The 18845-nt window shown below is 43.8% G+C and overlaps 1 protein-coding gene across 1 annotated transcript; it reads left to right on the forward strand.

Moving 5' to 3' along the window:
* The first annotated feature begins 433 nt into the window (after window positions 1–433).
* Window positions 434–18418, forward strand: PDK1 (pyruvate dehydrogenase kinase 1). The gene is made up of 11 exons (XM_035135276.3): window positions 434–1422; window positions 4654–4795; window positions 5084–5155; window positions 5695–5879; window positions 6126–6221; window positions 7429–7506; window positions 11213–11289; window positions 12620–12718; window positions 14471–14581; window positions 16632–16745; window positions 16850–18418. Exons 1-11 carry the CDS (start codon window positions 1305–1307, stop codon window positions 16988–16990), a joined length of 1233 nt encoding a protein of 410 aa, XP_034991167.1. The 5' UTR covers window positions 434–1304; the 3' UTR covers window positions 16991–18418.
* Window positions 18419–18845: the final 427 nt, after the last annotated feature.

Here is an 18845-nt window from a genome sequence, read left to right on the forward strand (position 1 = left end):
GTAGGCCAAAACATCTGGAGGGCCAAAGTTTGGGGATGCCTGGTTTAAGCTTTCTTTTTAAAAAATGCAATGGTGAGACAAACCTTATTATGATTTTTAGCAAACAGAAAAAGGGGGCAGGATGGAATTCCTGTTCTCTCCTTGCTGTGCGTAACATAATCCTATGCATGTATATTTGGAAGACCTACTACACCACTGTATATTGCTCAGTGGGGTTTGTTCCCAGGTGTTCAGGACTGCAGCCAAAGTCACTCAAGACTGTACTCCTGTGCACTTAAGAATTACAGAATTGTATTGTGTACATTGCAAGGGGGGGGGTGTTATTGTAAATACCATTGAATATGGTATTTATAAAAACTGATAGTACAGTACCTTTCCCCCCCGTTTTGTTTCCCACATGGGTTTTATTTGTTTTTGCTTCATTTTTGTGTGTCTTATTTTATTCTCTGCATTTGCAGTGTTGTACTTTTTAATTTTTCAATAATTAAAAAGAAAAGAATAATAGAATTGTAGAGTTGGCCTTACTTGGGAGCACATCCTACTTCTTCTGAGGTCCTTTGCGAGGCATAGCTGCCAAGTTATCCCTTTTTAAAAGGGATTTTCCCTTATGCTGAATAGGCTTCCTCGCGAGAAAAGGTAAAAACTTGGCAGCTATGTTGCGAGGTGCGTTAAGGCTAACCCAATTCTCCCTGCCAGAGTCGCATCCCTGAGTGGCTGGGCCAGGGAGTCTGGGGCAACCCAGTCTGACGGGCGGGGTGGGGTCCAATAAGAATTATTATTATTATTAATCTTGTGGAATACCAGCTGCTAAAAGAGACACAAGGCACGCACGCAACGAGCAGCACCGAAACGCAGCCAAAGAAGCGGGTGCAGGTAGCCAAATCTTTGAGGAGAAAAGGCGGCTTGGACCGCAAGCACCGGATTCCCTCAGGTTGGAGCGCCTCTTCCGGACCCACCCGCCGCACCTTGGCGTCGCCTCGGCCCGCCTCTCCCCCCTCCTTGGCTGGGCGCCGAGAGGAGGAGGAGGCGCTCGTGCCGCTCTTGTCGCCCGGCCCCTTGTCCTTGCCTGGCGTCGCCGCCGCCGCCGACCTCTTCCCTTCTATCTCCGCACAGAGCAGAGAACCTACCTGGGAAAGCCACAGGCTTTTCGGCTTGCAGCTGCCTGGAAATGGCGGCGGGGACGACCTGAAGGGGGACCCAAAACGAGAGCGGAGGAGCGCGCCGCGCCGCAGCTTCCCGTGCGCCCTGGTGCGCGTTGCGCGCCGGCTGCCGCCTCGCTCACTCTCACGCGCAAAGGGGTCGCCATGAGGCTCCTCCGGGCGCTGCTGAGGAGCGTCTCCCCGGCCACTATCCCTCAGCAGGTGGACTTCTACTGCCGCTTCTCCCCGTCTCCCCTCTCCATGAAGCAGTTCCTCGACTTCGGTGAGTGAGCGCCGCCAGCCCGGTGGGAAAGAAAGCGCGGCGCCCCCTTCGTTTGCTTGCGCCCTTCCTTCCTTCCTCCCAACAGCCCACCATTTTCTTCTCCCCGTGGGGTGGGGGCGGGGACACAGTCCCTTGCAGACCCTACTTGGAGGTCGGAGGGCGCTAGGCCTCCCCTCGGCGACCCTCCCTCGTCCATGGCAGGCGCCTGGGTGCGGGTCCGGGACGCGCAGCCAATGGGAACGGGCGTCCTCTGTGCCGCCTCCTTCCGCTCCCGTTCGGGTTCTGGGTTTGCAGGTCAGGAGGAGGAGAAGGCCTCGCGTTGTCGCTTCGAGCAAAACAAATCCGACCAGGCTGCTGCTTCCGGAGTTGCCTGAGAGTTCAGATCTAATGCTGCGGCGGCAGTCGTAGAGCTGGAAGGGGGACCCCCAGGCTCATCTAGCCCAACCCCTTGCAGTGCAGGAATGTCAACACGCTGGGCCTTCCCATCCAAGTTGACCCCGCTTAGCTTTGCAAATAGGCTCGCGCTTTTATTGCAGCAGCAGCAGCAACAACAACAACAACACATTGTATTCCTGGGGCTGAGTAAACACGCTTGTGGTTGGCGGTGCAAGTTTTAATTAAGAGCTTTCATTAACAGACGCGCCCAAATTCTCTTGCTAGTGTGCAAAGCGGCTGTTTCCAGCAAAGGGAAATTGCCACGCAGCCACTTAAACAGGCGAGAAAGGCATAGCTGCCAAGTTTTCCCTTTTCTCGCGAGGAAGCCTATTCAGCATAAGGGAAAATCCCTTAAAAAATGGGATAACTTGGCAGCTATGGAGAAAGGGATTCTTTCAATGCCTCTTCTGGAGTCTGAGCAGAGAGGTGCGATGTTGGCGTGCAAAGAATTCCACTTTATTGGATGTAGCCCCTTTTATCTCTGCTCAGATGTGTCTTAATAAGTGTTGCTTTTTTATCCTGGGACAGCATAGCTGCCAAGTTTTCCCTTTTCTCGCGAGGAAGCCTATTCAGCATAAGGGAAAATCCCTTTAAAAAAGGGATAACTTGGCAGCTATGTGGGACAGTTTTCTGTCCTGGTTGTCATTATTGCTGAGGCCTGCACTTCCCAATCATAGTATGTGGAGTCCTCTTCTAAAGCCAGGATTCCATATTGTTAATTTCCCCCCAAAGTGGACCATATATGAAATGGACATGTGTGTGTGTGTGTAATGGCTACTTTTCCTTATTTATTGCAAGTGACCCTGCTGAACATTTTATACATGTCTGTATTGCATTAGCTAAACTCTACACCTTTATCTATTTGAGAAGCACTAATGTCCTACAGGGATCCAGGTGGCGCTGTGGGTTAAACCACAGAGTCTAGGGCTTGCTGATCAGAAGGTCGGCGGTTCAAATCCCTACAACGGGGTGAGCTCCCGTTGCTCGGTCCCAGCTCCTGCCCACCCAGCAGTTCGAAAGCACATCAAAGTGCAAGTAGATCAATAGGGACCGCTCCGGCGGGAAGGTAAACGGCGTTTCCGTGCGCTGCTCTGATTCGCCAGACGCAGCTTTGTCATGCTGGCCACATGACCCGGAAGCCGTCTGCGGACAAACGCCGGCTCCCTCGGCCTATAGAGCGAGATGAGCGCCGCAACCCCAGAGTCGGACACGACTGGACCTGATGGTCAGGGGCCCCTTTACCTTTAATGTCCTACAATATCAATCTGCAAACGCCAGGTTTATATAATATTTTTTAAGCATTTCAGCAATATTGTTCAAATCTAATCTGGTTTGTAGGCTGCCATTTGCCTCTGTGTATCTAATTGCAGAACTGTTTTAACACTGCCATTTGTGACATGGCAGCTGATATGCTGTATTCGAACAGTGTACCTGATAGCAGAAACTTTATGAGGACTGATTTGGACTTTATGCGATAATTTTGCTTTTCCTAAGTACACCTCCATGTTTGGTGTTTACAGTGCTCAATAGCATAAAAAATGTGAAGGAAAATGCGTACTGTATCTCCAAATATTGACATGTATCAGGCAAGTGTGGTGAACGAGCTCTAAATTGAGCATTAGCTATTATTGCTAGGAAATGAAAAAATCATTTTGCCGCTCTTCAAGAGTGTAGGGTGGTTGGTTTTTTTTATAGGTGTGTGTTGTTAGCATTTCAACAATGTTAACACAAGAAAAATATATTGCAGTGTCAGTGGCTTCTGCTGTATTGATCATAGAGTACACAAGGATTTCTGCTAAACTTGAGCAAAGCTACGTGATCGCTTATTGTCCAAATCCCTTTTGATAGAAACTAATGTTACTAATTTAATGCTCAACCTAATTTCATTGTGGCCGGTGACAGATGAGTCCGAAAGGATGGGAGTAGGGTAGGAAGAGGGGAAAATGGGGGGAACAGCTCAAATGGATGTAGTAACGGAAGGAAGGTGAGGGTTCATATCTCTAGCAAGAGCTATTTGACCCTCCCCTTGCAGCCCACTGGAGGAAGAGAGAAAGAAAAAGGGAGATCTGCCCACTGCCAGGTTGTGATCCAAAACAGATCACCCTCAAGTTGATGTAGGGGTGACTGGAAGTGTCTTTTACCAACTTTGGGTGGTAAGGAAGTTACAACCGTTCCGGGATTGAGGTAGCTTGACCATGGTTGCCCATGCACTGGTAACTTCAGAGTTGGATTACTGCAATGGACTCCTGGATAGCTCAGTTGGTTAGAGCATGATGCTGATAACACCAAGGTTGCAGGTTCGATCCCTGTAACGAACAGCTGCGTATTCCACAGAGCAGGCCTTTTCATGTGACTGTCCCTGACCTGTGGAATAGCATTCCTGTTGAATTATGTCCCAACTGGCTTTCCCAGCTGGTTAAATAGTTTTTTACTACCAAATGTTCAGGCTTCAGTCTTGTTTTGTATGCATTTGCTGTTTTTGTGCTTTTAATTATCTGGCATGTAAATCACGTTGAGGCAGTGGTTTAGAAGGTGATTAATAAATTAATTGTCAGAATAAGAATCATTATGTAGCCCTCCTTCACAGGAAAAGAGTTCCTCATTTATTATTTAAATGTTCCATATATATTTTTGTGTGTGTGTTTTTGTGGGAGAATAACTACAAATTCTGTCCCCATGTTTCCTTCTTCCTCGTGAATTTGCACATTTCCATAGTTGGGTTCATTGTTCCCTTTATAAAATAACATCCCATGGTTCTGCATATATTGTTTGATTCCTATATTTCCCCCCCTTTAGGATCTGACAATGCGTGTGAGAAAACTTCATTTATGTTTCTGCGACAGGAGTTGCCAGTAAGATTGGCAAACATAATGAAAGAAATAAGCCTGCTTCCAGACAACCTTCTCAAAACACCTTCTGTTCAGCTTGTCCAGAGTTGGTAAGAATCAGTTTTTAAAAGCAAAAAGCGAAACTGAACTTGGATATTTAATAGACACAGCAAGTGATGCTAGAAAACATTATTTTTTTACATACCTTTGCTGCTTGTTTTCTTCTCACTTGTGAGGAAAGATTTGGAAGCTGAAAGCAACCCTTTAACCCTCTCCAATATTATTTTGCTGAGTTAATGATCTCGACTTGGTTAGAAAATGTTAGCAGGAAATGGCTAATAATTTCAGCTAGACTATATATATGACAAAGGCCAACCGTGCGGAAATTGTGTTTATAGGTACGTCCAGAGCCTTCAGGAGATCCTTGATTTTAAAGACAAAAGTGCTGAAGATGCAGAAGCTATTTCTTGGTAAGTGTATTTTAATGCATCTGAGTATATTGTGGCAACAGATTCTCTAAACTCTTTGTGTGCAGATGTTATTCTGCTTTGAGAAGATGAGTGTCATCTTTTTATGCCATTGAACAGATGAGGTCTTCAGAGTATTCTGAATGAAGAAAAGTCAGAGGTAGACACATCTTTCTTAAGCGTTTAAAATAACAAAGGTTGATGGACCTTGCTCTGAAAATGATCAGGCTATGCTAACAGAGATTTGAAATTTCAAATTCTTGGTCAGTTTTCGCTTCCTGGATGATTTGTTGAATAGCATGATGCTTTTTTTTTTTTTAAAAAAAGACCATTTATTATTATTATTTTTGCACTGAAGTGGAAGGTGTGACTCTTGAGCAGTGGTGGGGGAATTTTGGCTCTTCAGCACTTGCTGAGTCAGCCTACAGTCAGCACGGTCAGTGGGAGCTGTAGTACAGCAATTTATGGAAGACCATAGTTTAGCCACCTAGTGCTTTCAATGTGTCTTAGACCCATTTCACAGAGAGTGCACTTGGTTCCAGTTTTACAGATACTGTGATAACAATCCGGAATCGTCACAACGATGTCATTCCTACCATGGCTCAGGGCATCATAGAGTATAAGGACAACTATGGTGTTGATCCAGTGACCAGTCAGAATGTGCAGTATTTTTTAGACCGTTTCTTCATGAGCCGGATTTCAATCAGAATGCTTCTTAATCAGCACAGTAAGTACTTCTGTTAATCGCGGAGATGTGCAGAGCAACTGAGAGTGATTTTCTTTCAAAAGCCAGGAGCTTGTATACGGGGCACCATGTTTTCAGCATTTTCCTTGTCTGTAAACGCTTGCCAGTTTTGTTCTTAAAACAGTATATTAATTGTTTGTTCCCCGGATGTAAAAACTGCTGCTCTTGCATCCTATAAATTGTGAATTCACTTGTGATGCACGTTTGTTATCTTCTTCTGTTTGGCAGCTATGTTGTTCGGGGGGAAAGTGAAGGTCAACCCGGCTCATCCCAAACACATTGGAAGCATTGATCCTAAGTGCAGTGTGGTTGAAGTCGTAAAAGGTAACATCAGGTAGACTTATCAAGGAAAACAGATGTAATAGCAAATAATTGGTGGCAGTCTAAACGGGCTGTTGACTCTGTTTAACATCGTTCGTGTGCCAGTGTGGTGTAGTGGTTAAGAGCGGTGGATTCTGTAATCTGGTGAACCGGGTTCGCTTCCCCGCTCCTCCACATGCAGCTGCTGGGCGACCTTGGGCTAGTCACACTTCTCTGAAGTCTCTCAGCCTCACTCACCTTACAGAGTGTTTGTTGTGGGGGAGGAAGGGAAAGGAGATGGTTAGCCACTTTGAGACTCCTTAGGGTAGTGAAAAAGTGGGATATCGAATCCAAACTCCTCCAACTCCTCCTCCTCCTCCTCCTCCTCCTCCTCCTCCTCCTCCTCCTCTTCTTCTTCGTGGTGTCAGTTATGCTGGTGGTTATAATCAAGACTGTGTGATACTTTCATAGCTGCCAAGTTATCCCTTTTTTTAAGGGAAATTCCCTTATGCTGAATAGGCTTCCTCGTGAGAAAAGGGAAAACTTGGCAGCTATGGATACTTTGCCAAAAAAGGGGGGGAAATTATCAACAAGTTGACCCAAATTATACATAAAGTAAACCTGAATTATAGGAATTGTAGACAATTTTTGTAATTTAGTCCTAAACTAGAGAGTGTGTGTGACTTCACTTACTTGGCTGGAGAGTAAACACCTTGGATCTAAACAGGACTGACAACAGAGTAAATGTGCATAGGATCACGGTTACTTCCCTATGCTTTTTATAGCCTGTATTTGGCTAGTCAGGGGTGGGGGTGGGGGCTATGAAGGGCTACTGGAAATTTTTAATCCGCTCTGGCTTCTGAGATTTTACCAAACATTGCTCACACACTTTTAAACACATTCAACCTCAGGGACAATATATTTGGCTCCCCCCCTCTTTCTTAAAAAGGAAAGAAAAGAAAGCCCTGGAAATTAAAATCTGCATTACCATACACTTTTTCTGTACTTTGCACCGAATCAAGGCTTGAGTTAGTAACTTGAGTTGTTGTGGCCAGAAATATTCATGATCGGTGTCAGCTGCGGTCCTCAGCATTTCATTCCTGAACAGTTAAGAACTGGGCTGTCATGAATCTGTTTCCTGACATTTTTTAAAAACTGCCGCCAGGATATTGTGCAGAGCTGCGAAGTGTAAACCTTTAAACAAAATTGTTGTGGTTTAATTTTTTTGCAGACGGCTATGAAAATGCAAAGACACTTTGTGACCTGTATTACATGAATTCTCCAGAACTTGTACTCGAGGAGAGAAATGGTAAGAACAGGAAGTAGAGTGGATTATTAAAAGAAGTCACAAGTCCTTGGCAAGGATTTATGCACTGCCACTTTTTGTACAGGTCTCCCTTCTTAGACTGCAATAGTAGTGCTCATCTTCCTATTGGTTGGGCATCACGTGTGTGATGACTGTCTTGCTCAGTCTGCAGTGCGAGCAGGTACTGCCTCTGGTGCATAGAATGTTAATCAGGTACCCCGGGCACAGTCTTAAACATGATGTGTCTCTATATGCCGAATTCAATATAGAAATATGCTATGGTGCATAGGGTTGCCAGACTCAATAGAGGACAGGACTTCTGTGCCTTTAATGGCCCTGCTCTCTTTTGAGTCTGGAAACCTTAAAGAGAAACCAGCAGACCCTTTGCTTGGAAATTAAACAAAGGGTCTGCCGGTTTCTCTTTAAGGTTTCCAGACTCAAAAGAGAGCAGGGCAATTAAAGGCACAGAAGTCCTGTCCTCTATTGAGTCTGGCAATGGCAAACCTTGGGCAGCTGCAGCTCTCTGCATCGTGTTTTCACAGTGAAAGAAACGTGCTGCATGTTGCAGGGTTCACTGTGAAAAGTTCATAGCGTGAGCTTGTGAAGTAGCTTTCGGTGTCAAGCTACCAGGGGTCAGCAAACTTTTTCAGCAGGGGGGCTGGTCCACCGTCCCTCAGACCTTGTGGGAGGCCAGACTATATTTTTTGGGGGGGGGGAATGAAAGAATTCCTATGCCCCACAAATAACCCAGAGATGCATTTTAAATAAAAGGGCACATTCTACTCATGTAAAAACACGCTGATTCCCGGACCGTCCGTGGGCCGGATTTAGAAGGCGATTGGGCCAGATCCGGCCCCTGTGCCTTAGTTTGCCTACCCATGTATTAGATCAGGCATAGGCAATCTTGGCTCTCCAGATGTTTTGGAACTACAACTCTCATGATCCTTGACCCCTGGCCCTGTTAGCTAGGTATCATGGGAGTTGTAGTTCCAAAACATCTGGAGAGCCAAGGTTGCCTATTAGATGAATGAGGATTTGAACCTGGGTCGCAAGAGTCCCAGGGTGACAGTATATTCATTTAGCAGTGGCCACTTTGCCACTGACCCCTGTTGCCCTTTTGGAAAGCCCTACGGTTATAGCAGGTAAAGGTAAAGGTACCCCTGACCATTAGGTCCAGTCACGGACGACTCTGGCGTTTGTCCGTAGACAGCTTCCAGGTCATGCGGCCAGCATAAGCTGCTTCTGGCAAACCAGAGCAGCACATGGAAACGCTGTTTACCTTCCCACCGGAGCGGTACCTATTTATCTACTTGCACTTCAACATGCTTTTGAACTGCTAGGTTGACAGGTAGCCAGTAGGAAAATTTTTGCTATGTTGTTTGGTCTGCTCCCTCTGACCACTGCAGGACTAGGAAGCAAGCTGTCCTCACTCTGGTCTTGTTAACATATAGCACTACAATTAATCACTATAGACAACCTGTTACCTACTGTATAGAATGTAGTTGTGCCAGTGTCTAATTGAAAGACATTCTTGATTATTATTAGAGTCCTCCCCAACCCATATCCTATGCTTATTTGTTTCAACAGGTTTTTTTTATTTCATTTTAAACAAAACAAAACAAAAAACAAAGTCTTTTTATGAAATGAATAGATGTAGTTGACATTTCAAGTTGTATCCTTAAACAACAATTTCAACAACAATTTCAGCATGAGTAACGCAGCCCTGTAATACTGCTAGATCAGGATTTTATTTCACTCGGCAGAGAGTAAATCAGTCATATATACACACCTTTTACTGCGACCTTTTACTGAAAAGGCAAAGAGCTGCAACAACCTTCAGTTGTTCATCCTGGAGAGTAGTGACTAGTGGGGTGCCACAGGGTTCTGTCTTGGGCCCAGTCTTATTCAACATCTTTATCAATGACTTGGATGATGGGCTTGAGGGCATCCTGAACAAGTTTGCAGACGACACCAAATTGGGAGGTGTGGCTAATACCCCAGAGGACAGGATCACACTTCAAAATGGCCTTAACAGATTAGACAACTGGGCCAAAGCAAACAAGATGAATTTTAACAAGGAGAAATGTAAAGTACTACACTTGGGCAAAAAAAAAATTGAAAGGCACAAATATAGGATGGGAGACACCTGGCTTGAGAGCAGTACATGTGAAAAGGATCTAGGAGTCTTGGTAGACCACAAACTTGACATGAGTCAACATTGTGATGCAGCAGCTAAAAAAAGCCAATGCAATTCTGGGCTGCATCAATAGGAGTATAGCATCTAGATCAAGGGAAGTAATAGTACCACTGTATTCTGCTCTGGTCAGACCTCACCTGGAGTACTGTGTCCAGTTCCGGGCACCACAGTTCAAGAAGGATACTGAAAAGCTAGGAGGTGTCCAGAGGAGAGCAACCAAAATGGTCAAAGGCCTGGGAATGATGCCTTATGAGGAACGGCTATGGGAGCTGGGTATGTTTAGCCTGGAGAAGAGAAGGTTAAGGGGTGATATGATAGGCATGTTCAAATATATAAAAGGATATCATATAGAGGAGGGAGAAAGGTTGTTTTCTGCTGCTCCAGAGAAGCGGACACGGAGCAATGGATTCAAACTACAAGAAAGAAGATTCCACCTAAACATTAGAAAGAACTTCCTGACAGTAACAGCTGTTCGGCAGTGGAATTTGCCACCAAGGAGTGTGGTGGAGTCTCCTTCTTTGGAGGTCCTTAAGCAGAGGCTTGACAGGCATATGTCAAGAATGCTTTGATGGTGTTTCCTGCTTGGCAGGGGGTTGGACTGTATGGCCCTTGTGGTCTCTTCCAACTCTATGATTCTATGATTCAGTGGTTACTATTGCAAGAAGGATGTGTCTTTATGTGTGCAAGGCCTGTGACACAAATCACAGAGAAAGCACTTAATGGTATACCTCTGATATACCTTCTCAGATTGGGGACATCGTTGGGCATCGTTTAGACCAGGCACATCCAACTCCCAAGAGATTGTGATCTACTCCCAGTATAAAAAAAACCTGGCAGTGATCTATCCATTGTCATTGGAGGAGGAGAGTGCATGGGGTGGGTGGGTGGGAGGATTGCCAGAGTTCCTGAGCCTTTTTTAGGGAGGAGAGGCCAAAGTTGTTGAGCTTTTGTAGAGGGGAAAGACTAACCATTAACACTAACAACCGCACAGAACAATAAAGCCAAATAACGTCGGCAGCGGACTATAAAATACAGCCCTATTGACGCTACGTAGGGACAGGGCAGGGAGGGGAAACATTCATTATACATTGCTTTTAATCCCGCGATCGATAAGGATCCAGTGATCGACCACGATCATCTGGAGATCTACCTGTCGATCGCGGCCGACCGGTTGGACATCACTGTTTTAGACAGATGGAAAAACAAATACTATGTACCTGGATCCAAATAAGCATGTGCTTAGTCCCAACATATTAGTTTTGAAGTTTCAGAATAAATTTTTAATACTGTTTTTTGGGCAGAGAAGTGGCTTGTGTTCAACAAGGGGTGGGAATCCAAAAACCGCACTGGATGGATATACAAGTGCTGTTGGGCATGCCTAAATAAGCTTTTTTGAATCTGAGCCATTGTAAACTTCTAAGAGGGCCACACGGTTTAGTCTGCTCAGTCAGGCCTTGCCAAAACTGATAGTTCAGCACTCGGTTGTTGTTTTTTGTTCCCCTCTTTTTACAGTAAAATCACCAGGGCAGCCCATGCAGGTGGTGTATGTGCCGTCGCATCTCTACTACATGGTTTTTGAACTTTTCAAGGTTTGTACAAAACACACTGATACGTTGTGGATCCTCTTTCTCTGTTTTCTGTTGTCAAACTGTCAAGAAACAAGACAAACACGGCAATTCCCGACACTGGATATGCTGGGAAAAAAGAGTAAGGGGGGGAAAAAGCACTTTTAAAGACAAGCGCTTTGAAAATATTGTGAGGCTTACACACAATCTAGTGTCTTGAAGGAGATCTCCGTAGCCATTCTGCTGTGCCCACACCACCCTTATCTCGCCCTCATGCAAATGCTGTTCTCCTAGCCATATCTGATAACGTCCCACATCTCGGCTAGATGTTTTATTTTCATTCCCTTCAAAAGACTCGGGTGAACATAATCTCATAGGGAAGTAGCCAGTGCACCAAGGAGCCCAGAGGAGGGCAGGCTGATTTGTGAGGCATAGTAGGGCTTCAGGTCATACTGGGTCACCAGGCCTGGAGTTGGCCTTAGGACACGAATGTGGGCCTGCAGATGTTGTTGGATTACAGCTCTTCTCATATCCAGGGTTGCCATATTACAAGCAGTGAAAATCTGGACAGTTGTTGAGCCTCTTGAGGGGGGTAGGCAAAATGGTTGAGCTTTTTTAGTTTTGCCCAAAGTTGCATAATTGCAAAAATTGCCGTTTCTCAGCTATTGTTGTGGAAAATCAGGAAAGGCAGCTGCAATAACATGGGCTGCCATACACCTGGAATTTCCCAGACATTTCATCGATTCCCACCCACACGCATTATTCCGGATATTTCCAGGAAATACCAGACATATTGCAACCCTGTCATATCTGACCATTGGCCAGGCAGTCAGAAGGGGATTGTCCCCATGCCTGAACAAGCATTGTTCCTCTATGTTTAGGTGACAGCTGTGGTCATGGCTGCCTTTTAATACCAGGAGATTCTCCACCCCTAGGGGATCCTGTTATGTGCACAGGGTCGCATGTGAGAATGAGAGAGTTGTCCTCCAGATTTTGTTTCCATGGATTGCTCTGCAAGTAAAGGGACTCGATTTCATATCTAAAATACAAAATATATGTTGTTGCCCATATTTAAATTCTAAAACGGCAGGGAACAGAATTCAGACTACTGTTCCCGTTCTAGCACTTCATCCATAAAATAACTTTCAATCTTGAAAGACAGAAATGACCAAATACTAGTCAAGTAGGTTGAGTAGCTTCATAAAACAAGCAGGAAGCAACTTTATAATGTAGTCTAGAACAAGTTTCTTCTAAAATCTTTTGAAGCATTATGTGATCGCAGCTAAATGGAACTGTTTTGTTATGATATGTAGATGTGTAATTTGGCCATTACTTCCATGTTTTGAAATCTTAGAATGCAATGAGAGCTACAATGGAACATCATGCGGATCGAGACATTTACCCTCCAATTCATGTCCACGTCACATTAGGCAATGAGGATTTAACTGTGAAGGTAATGGCTTTGTTTACTCTCTCATTTCCCACTTTGTAGTCCTGGCAAACGGCTAAAGTGCTGGTTTTCCAGTAATTTTCACCTTGATGTGCATTTACCTGCCACGGGCATTTTAGGTGTTTATTGACTAATGAATTGTCTGGTCAAAATAATGTGCATCATAAAATAGCATGTAGAAGCCGCATATGATTCAAACAGGACTGCTAGAGTTATTTTGCCAATTCAGGGCTCTTATGATCCAGGATGAGGAGGAGTTCAACCTATTTTGGACATGGCTGTGCTCCCCATTAACATTCAGATGAGAAGCTGGGAGATGCTCCTGTATCTATCGTTATTCTTGGATGTTTTGAGTGGCAGCTGTGGTCGTGCTTTTCGCCAGCTACAGCCCCCTCTTGAACTGAACAGTCCTGGTCACAGTCATAGTAATATCAAGAGTGGACTGTCTGCCATTGAAGACTGTTCTGAAATTTGACCCAAAAGGCTGCCAGGATTTTAACCCGAGGCAGACAGGTAGATTGTATTGCTACAATATTGTTTCATCTGCAGCGATAGTCAGGGCCTAGGATTTCTTGATCACCTCCTCCCATATGTAGCTTCTCAATACCCTATTCCACATTGGAGACCCTGCACTATGTCCCTGTGTCATCTGAGGTTCAGTGGATGGGTATATGAGCAGACTCTCGATTGCTGCCTCCTCAGCTGTGGAACATCCCAACTATGACACTCTCTGCTGGATTCCCAGCTTGTGGTCTACGCCTGGCTTTAAAGAGACCTTGTGGGGATTATATCTTTTATAGATTGGGGTTGCTATTGAAATGTTTTCTGCTGTTTTTACTTACTTGGCATTAAAAAATAAATCTTTGGTTTTGTATGATTTGCATTATTGTATTTCTATTAAGGTAAAGGTAAAGGGACCCCTGACCATTAGGTCCAGTCGTGACCGACTCTGGGGTTGCGCACTCATCTCGCACTATTGGCCGAGGGAGCCGGCGTATAGCTTCCAGGTCATGTGGCCAGCATGACAAAGCCGCTTCTGGCAAACCAGAGCAGCACATGGAAACGCCATTTACCTTCCCGCTGTAGTGGTTCCTATTTATCTACTTGCATTTTGACGTGCTTTCGAACTTCTAGGTTGGCAGGGATTCGAACCGCCAACCTTCTGATCAGCAAGCCCTAGGCTCAGTGGTTTAACCACAGTGCCACCTGGGTCCCTTGTATTTCTATTAGCTGCCTATTATTATTATTCTGTTAGCTGTCTTGAACAGGCATCCCCAAACTGCAGTCCTCCAGATGTTTTGGCCTACAACTCCCATGATCCCTAGCTAACAGGACCAGTGGAGGGCCGAAGTTTGGGGATGCCTGGTCTTCAACATCCAAGCTAACTGAAGAGTACAGTGTGTATAAATCGTTTTGAAGAAGTACATTTTGTACATGCAGGCCAACATTCACCATTCATTCATTCAGTTAGTTAGTATACCACACTATACTCGCAGGTCTCAGGGCGGTTCCCCAGATAAAAGCACAATATAAAAACATTAAGCACATAATAAAATATACAAGGTGTATATTTCTAATGTAAGGTTGGGTGTGCCAGTGTTTGTTTTTAGCCAGATCTAGAGCGCGTGGCATGAATCGTCCCCCAAGTCCTAATCATTCATGCTGTTTATGAATCACATTCTTAATAAATATCATTTAAGGGAATTCTTATAAAGACAGAAGCTCAATGCAGGTTTTCCCCCCTCCACCTTCTAGATGTGTGATCGTGGCGGTGGTGTTCCTTTGAGGAAAATAGATCGGCTGTTTAACTACATGTATTCAACTGCACCCCGTCCCCGTGTTGAGACATCGCGAGCAACACCTCTGGTATGTAAGCTGTTTTTATGCGATACCTTGCATTGCCAGTTGGCAAATTAGTTAGTTGAAATGGTAAACAAAATATTTTCTTGTACATTGGGGGGGGGCTTTTCTGGTTGAGGGCAGCATTCCTTTGGGGTAATTGGGGGGGGGGAGCCAGTAGTGGATACATGCAGAGGTTCTTGCTCTCTTTATTGCTTCTCTCCCCACCATTCTCCATTTCTTGCCTACCCAGCAGGCTACCAAGGAAAGGACAGGTCAATCTTGCCAGATGTAAATTTGCAGAGAGGTCTTTTGAAAAATAGGCAAAGAGCCACATGAAATTAGGCCACACTGGCTGTAGGTTGCCCATACACAGATCCATTGCTTATGGTAAATATGGGCCAGAATGATGCTATTATTAACTAAAGCCAGTATCCAGAGTTCCATGTAGAAACAAACTTCCAAATGCAAAAAAAAACTTCAGTGAAGAAAATCAGGCTCTAGCAAGGCACTGTTCCATCAGCAAAAACCTGCTTTCTGCTGTTAATGTTGCATGTAACTTGCTCCAGTTCATGGGCTTAGAACGGCCTCACTGCCATTTTTGCTCTCTGCTTTCTAGAGTGGTGCACAACTATTTTAAATGCTAATAAGTTTAAGGCTGAAGATTCTGTGAGCTGGTGCCTATGTTATTTTGGTGGCTTATCTGGGCAAGTAAAGGGTCATATAAGCAGTTCATATAATCCATTTGAGCAGTGCTATTTTTCTATTTAAAAAAGAAAGAAAGAGGTGCCAGAACTCACCATGAATGCCTCTCTTGTTCTCTTATAATGGCAATGGTGCTCACCTGAGTGGTTCTGGAACTGAGTTCTGGTGAATGCAGAAAGCTGGAAAAAAGCCCTGCATTTGAGCTGTGTAAAATTGGGAAACAAGACTTGTGGAATATCTTTCCCCCATGATAAATGATCATAAAAACCATATATTGCTATTGCATTTGGGGCTGCTTTTGAAGACTTAAGAAATTTCAGTTAATTCAAAATCCAACTATTGAAATTTCCAAGCTTTAAGCTTTGGCAGCTTTTTTTACTCCACAGCAAGTCAAATAAGAACATTGTTCAGTGAGATAAATTCATATACCACTAGGTCCTGTGTCTGCTTGTTCTTACACTTCATCCGAGTTTCTGTGGTATCTTCTACTACATTATCTAACACTTGTCTTTCCTTATGCCTAGTGGTTATACATCTGATAATGCCAGTCAGGTCACACAGTGAAATTACTGGATATCCAGTACAGATGCCCTTGCAATCCTATCAGATGAGAAAACTGCATGCAGATGCAATAGGGATAAATGAACATTACTCTGGAGTTGGGGCAAGACAGCTTTTTTGCAATGGCAATTGAACAGAAGAATGAACCGGAGAGGAAGGCCCAACTGTGTGGCTTAGTGGTTAAGGGTGTTGCATCAAAGGCCTGGAAGACTCAGGTTCAAATCCCCAGTGTTGAAGCTTACTGAGTGACCTTGGTCTTTCTCACAGCTTTGTTGTGAGATTTAAATGGAGAATAAAAATGTATGCTACCTTGAGCTCCTTTCAAGGAAGGCAAGTTATAAATGTAATAAAAAATAAATAACTGCATGCTTCAGTTTCATTTGTATAGGAAGCCATTGGCACGGATCAGGAAGAATATTAGAGAACCCCTACCTGCAGTTTTGCCTTCATTTTCTTTTCACTGTAAAAGTAACTTCCTTTTTCTCATGTTTGTGTCCAGCAACAGATTTTTTTTCCTCTAGCAAATGTTGATTATATTGGGCGGGATTCAACAGACAAGTTCCACTAGCAGAAGTTCACACAAAGACGTGATGGGGGTTTTCACTGTCCTTCCCTCGCACCCCCCAAAATTGGCCTTGGGGGGGGGTGTCAAGAAGGCCCCAGAACACCACAGGGAAGAAGGAAGGAAGGGAGCCAATCTGGATGGCAAGCTAAAATGCTTGCGCTGGTGGAATGATCAGAAGATTACTATTTTTGTTTTTCATGTTTTAGCTAACTCTTGTTGGTTTGTGTGTGTGTGTGTTATGTTTAGGCTGGATTTGGTTACGGCTTGCCTATATCCCGTCTCTATGCTCAGTACTTCCAAGGAGATCTGAAGCTCTATTCGCTAGAGGGTTATGGTACAGATGCTGTTATCTTCATAAAGGCATGTTATTTATCACCTGTTTTGACAAACGTCTTTCCATTTAAAAGGCAGGATCTGATGATGGCTAAGTTATATTGAACACTGCCCTTTCCTTCTCTCTGCAGGCTTTATCAACAGAATCTGTTGAAAGACTGCCGGTATATAACAAATCAGCTTGGAGACATTACACAGCGAATCATGAAGCAGATGACTGGTGTGTCCCAAGTAGTGAGCCAAAAGACATGACTACATTCCGCAGTGTATAGCAGAATGGGACAATATGTGGTGTGCAGAAGATAGCCTTAGTACACAGTTCTAAGGACTGGTTTACTACAGTACAGCTCTAATAATTTTGTATGGGGGAGCACACATTTTCACTAAACAGGAGTCAGAAAACCATGTCTTTTCTAGAGCAGCGTTTGTTTAAAAAAGTGAGTATGCTAAATTCATTTCAATCATTCCATCTTAAATTGCTTCAGCAGGTAGATCTGGTATTAGCAAATTCTAGATTTTATATAAAAAGGTCAGTGCACAGCTTGTTCAAATATTGTACAATTTCACTTGCCAAGCATTCTAATGAGACTTCCATGGAAAACTTAGTTGAATGAAAGAACTGCAATGTTATAAACCTTATCTGGGAATCAGTTGCACTAGCACAGCATTACAATGTGAGAAATAACTACTGTAGATAAAAGATGATCATGCTTTTCTTTCTTGGAATCAAACAGTTTGAACCTTCTAATGTTAGACACCATAGTTCTTCTAACAAACCACATGCATTTAATTTCACATATGATCCAGCTTGAGTTTCATTCATATTAATTGGGAAGTTTAGCACATAAATATCTCCCACTAAAATCAGTGGCACTTGATAACACTTGTGCCTTGTGTTTTTACCCTCTGTAGGAATTCTGAATGAAAATCTCAAATATGGTAGTGCATAAATATGTTATTCATTAGGTGGATTTCCAAGAATGAATATTTGCCTCTCTTCAGAATATTCAGGTTTAATTAATTAATCCTGAAAATGATGAGTTGAACTTCACTCGTGTAGTGGGACTTTCCTGCCACCCACCACCCGAGTTGGACTGTGGAATGGCATGTGATGGGGTACAGGGATTGTAGTGGGATAGGAAATTACGGAGAATTCAGTGGGGCTGACTTATGGGAGTGCCTTGCCACATGCACAAGACATCTCTGGATCCAGCCCTTTTATATCAGCAGTTGCAATTAATGCAAAAACGCTGAACATGATCTGGACAAAATGGAATTGCTGGAGAGGCTTAAGCAAGTCCTCAATTCTCCTGTTGAAATCAGTGGTATTTGAAAGTGCTTCAACTGTTGATGAATTTTGCTTTTCAGTAAATGAAAGTTGTTAATAAAGCACAGCCTGCCTCCTAATTTAATGCCACTGATACTTGCACTGATTTTTGCAAAAACGAAACAGGCCTCAGGTTGTTAAGAAAGTTTGGACATAATGCACATAGTACTTTTGACATCTAATTGCTATGGGTATGTTTCTTTGCACTTTTATAGTATTTCTCTTAAAGTATTTGGATATGTTCAGCTTCTTAAGAATGAAAAGAAACTGTAGCAATAACATATTAGTTCTTTTTAAAAATGTGGTATACTTTCTGTTCTGAGCTGATATTTCTTGCTGCTCTAGCCTATTAAATAATTCTATACATATTTAACTTCCTGTTTATGCTCTATCTTCTATAAACATCTGGCCAGCTGCCAAGTAGTAGAATGAAAGCAGTTTTTCACTGAATTCAGCTGAATTCTGGAGTATTCGGTAGTCTCTAATGCTGTCATGGTAACTTACAAACTCAACAAGAAGCGGATGAACGATTGCAGCCATCGTGAACGTAATGCCAGTATTGCAAGGAATAATCAAGACAGGAGATATCTAGTAAGTTGTGCACACGTTATAGAAAGCACAATTGGTATCTATCTGAAGGGTAGTTTCCCGTTGGCAAAGCAAGGCCTATTGAGTTGGGTTATAGTTCCAACTGGTGGTTGAAGGTAGAACAAACATTTTGGGAAGTAAAGAGCTCCCACAATCTAGTTTGCAGACTTGCTAAGCCTGAAGTAGGTCACAGGAGCGAACCTAAAATGTAA

The sequence above is a fragment of the Zootoca vivipara genome, chromosome 1 (assembly GCF_965207765.1).
Source record: "Zootoca vivipara chromosome 1, rZooViv2.hap1.1, whole genome shotgun sequence".
NCBI classification, from domain to species: Eukaryota; Metazoa; Chordata; class Lepidosauria; order Squamata; family Lacertidae; genus Zootoca; species Zootoca vivipara.

What these genes read in the sequence shown, in the direction of transcription:
- PDK1 (XM_035135276.3), top strand. Translation starts at nt 1,305, where the DNA reads ATGAGGCTCCTCCGGGCGCTGCTGAGGAGCGTCTCCCCGGCCACTATC. An exon ending in TGTACTCGAGGAGAGAAATG is followed by an intron (nt 7,507 to 11,212) that starts GTAAGAACAGGA and finishes CTCTTTTTACAG; the next exon opens with TAAAATCACCAGGGCAGCCC. An exon ending in TGGTTTTTGAACTTTTCAAG is followed by an intron (nt 11,290 to 12,619) that starts GTTTGTACAAAA and finishes TTGAAATCTTAG; the next exon opens with AATGCAATGAGAGCTACAAT.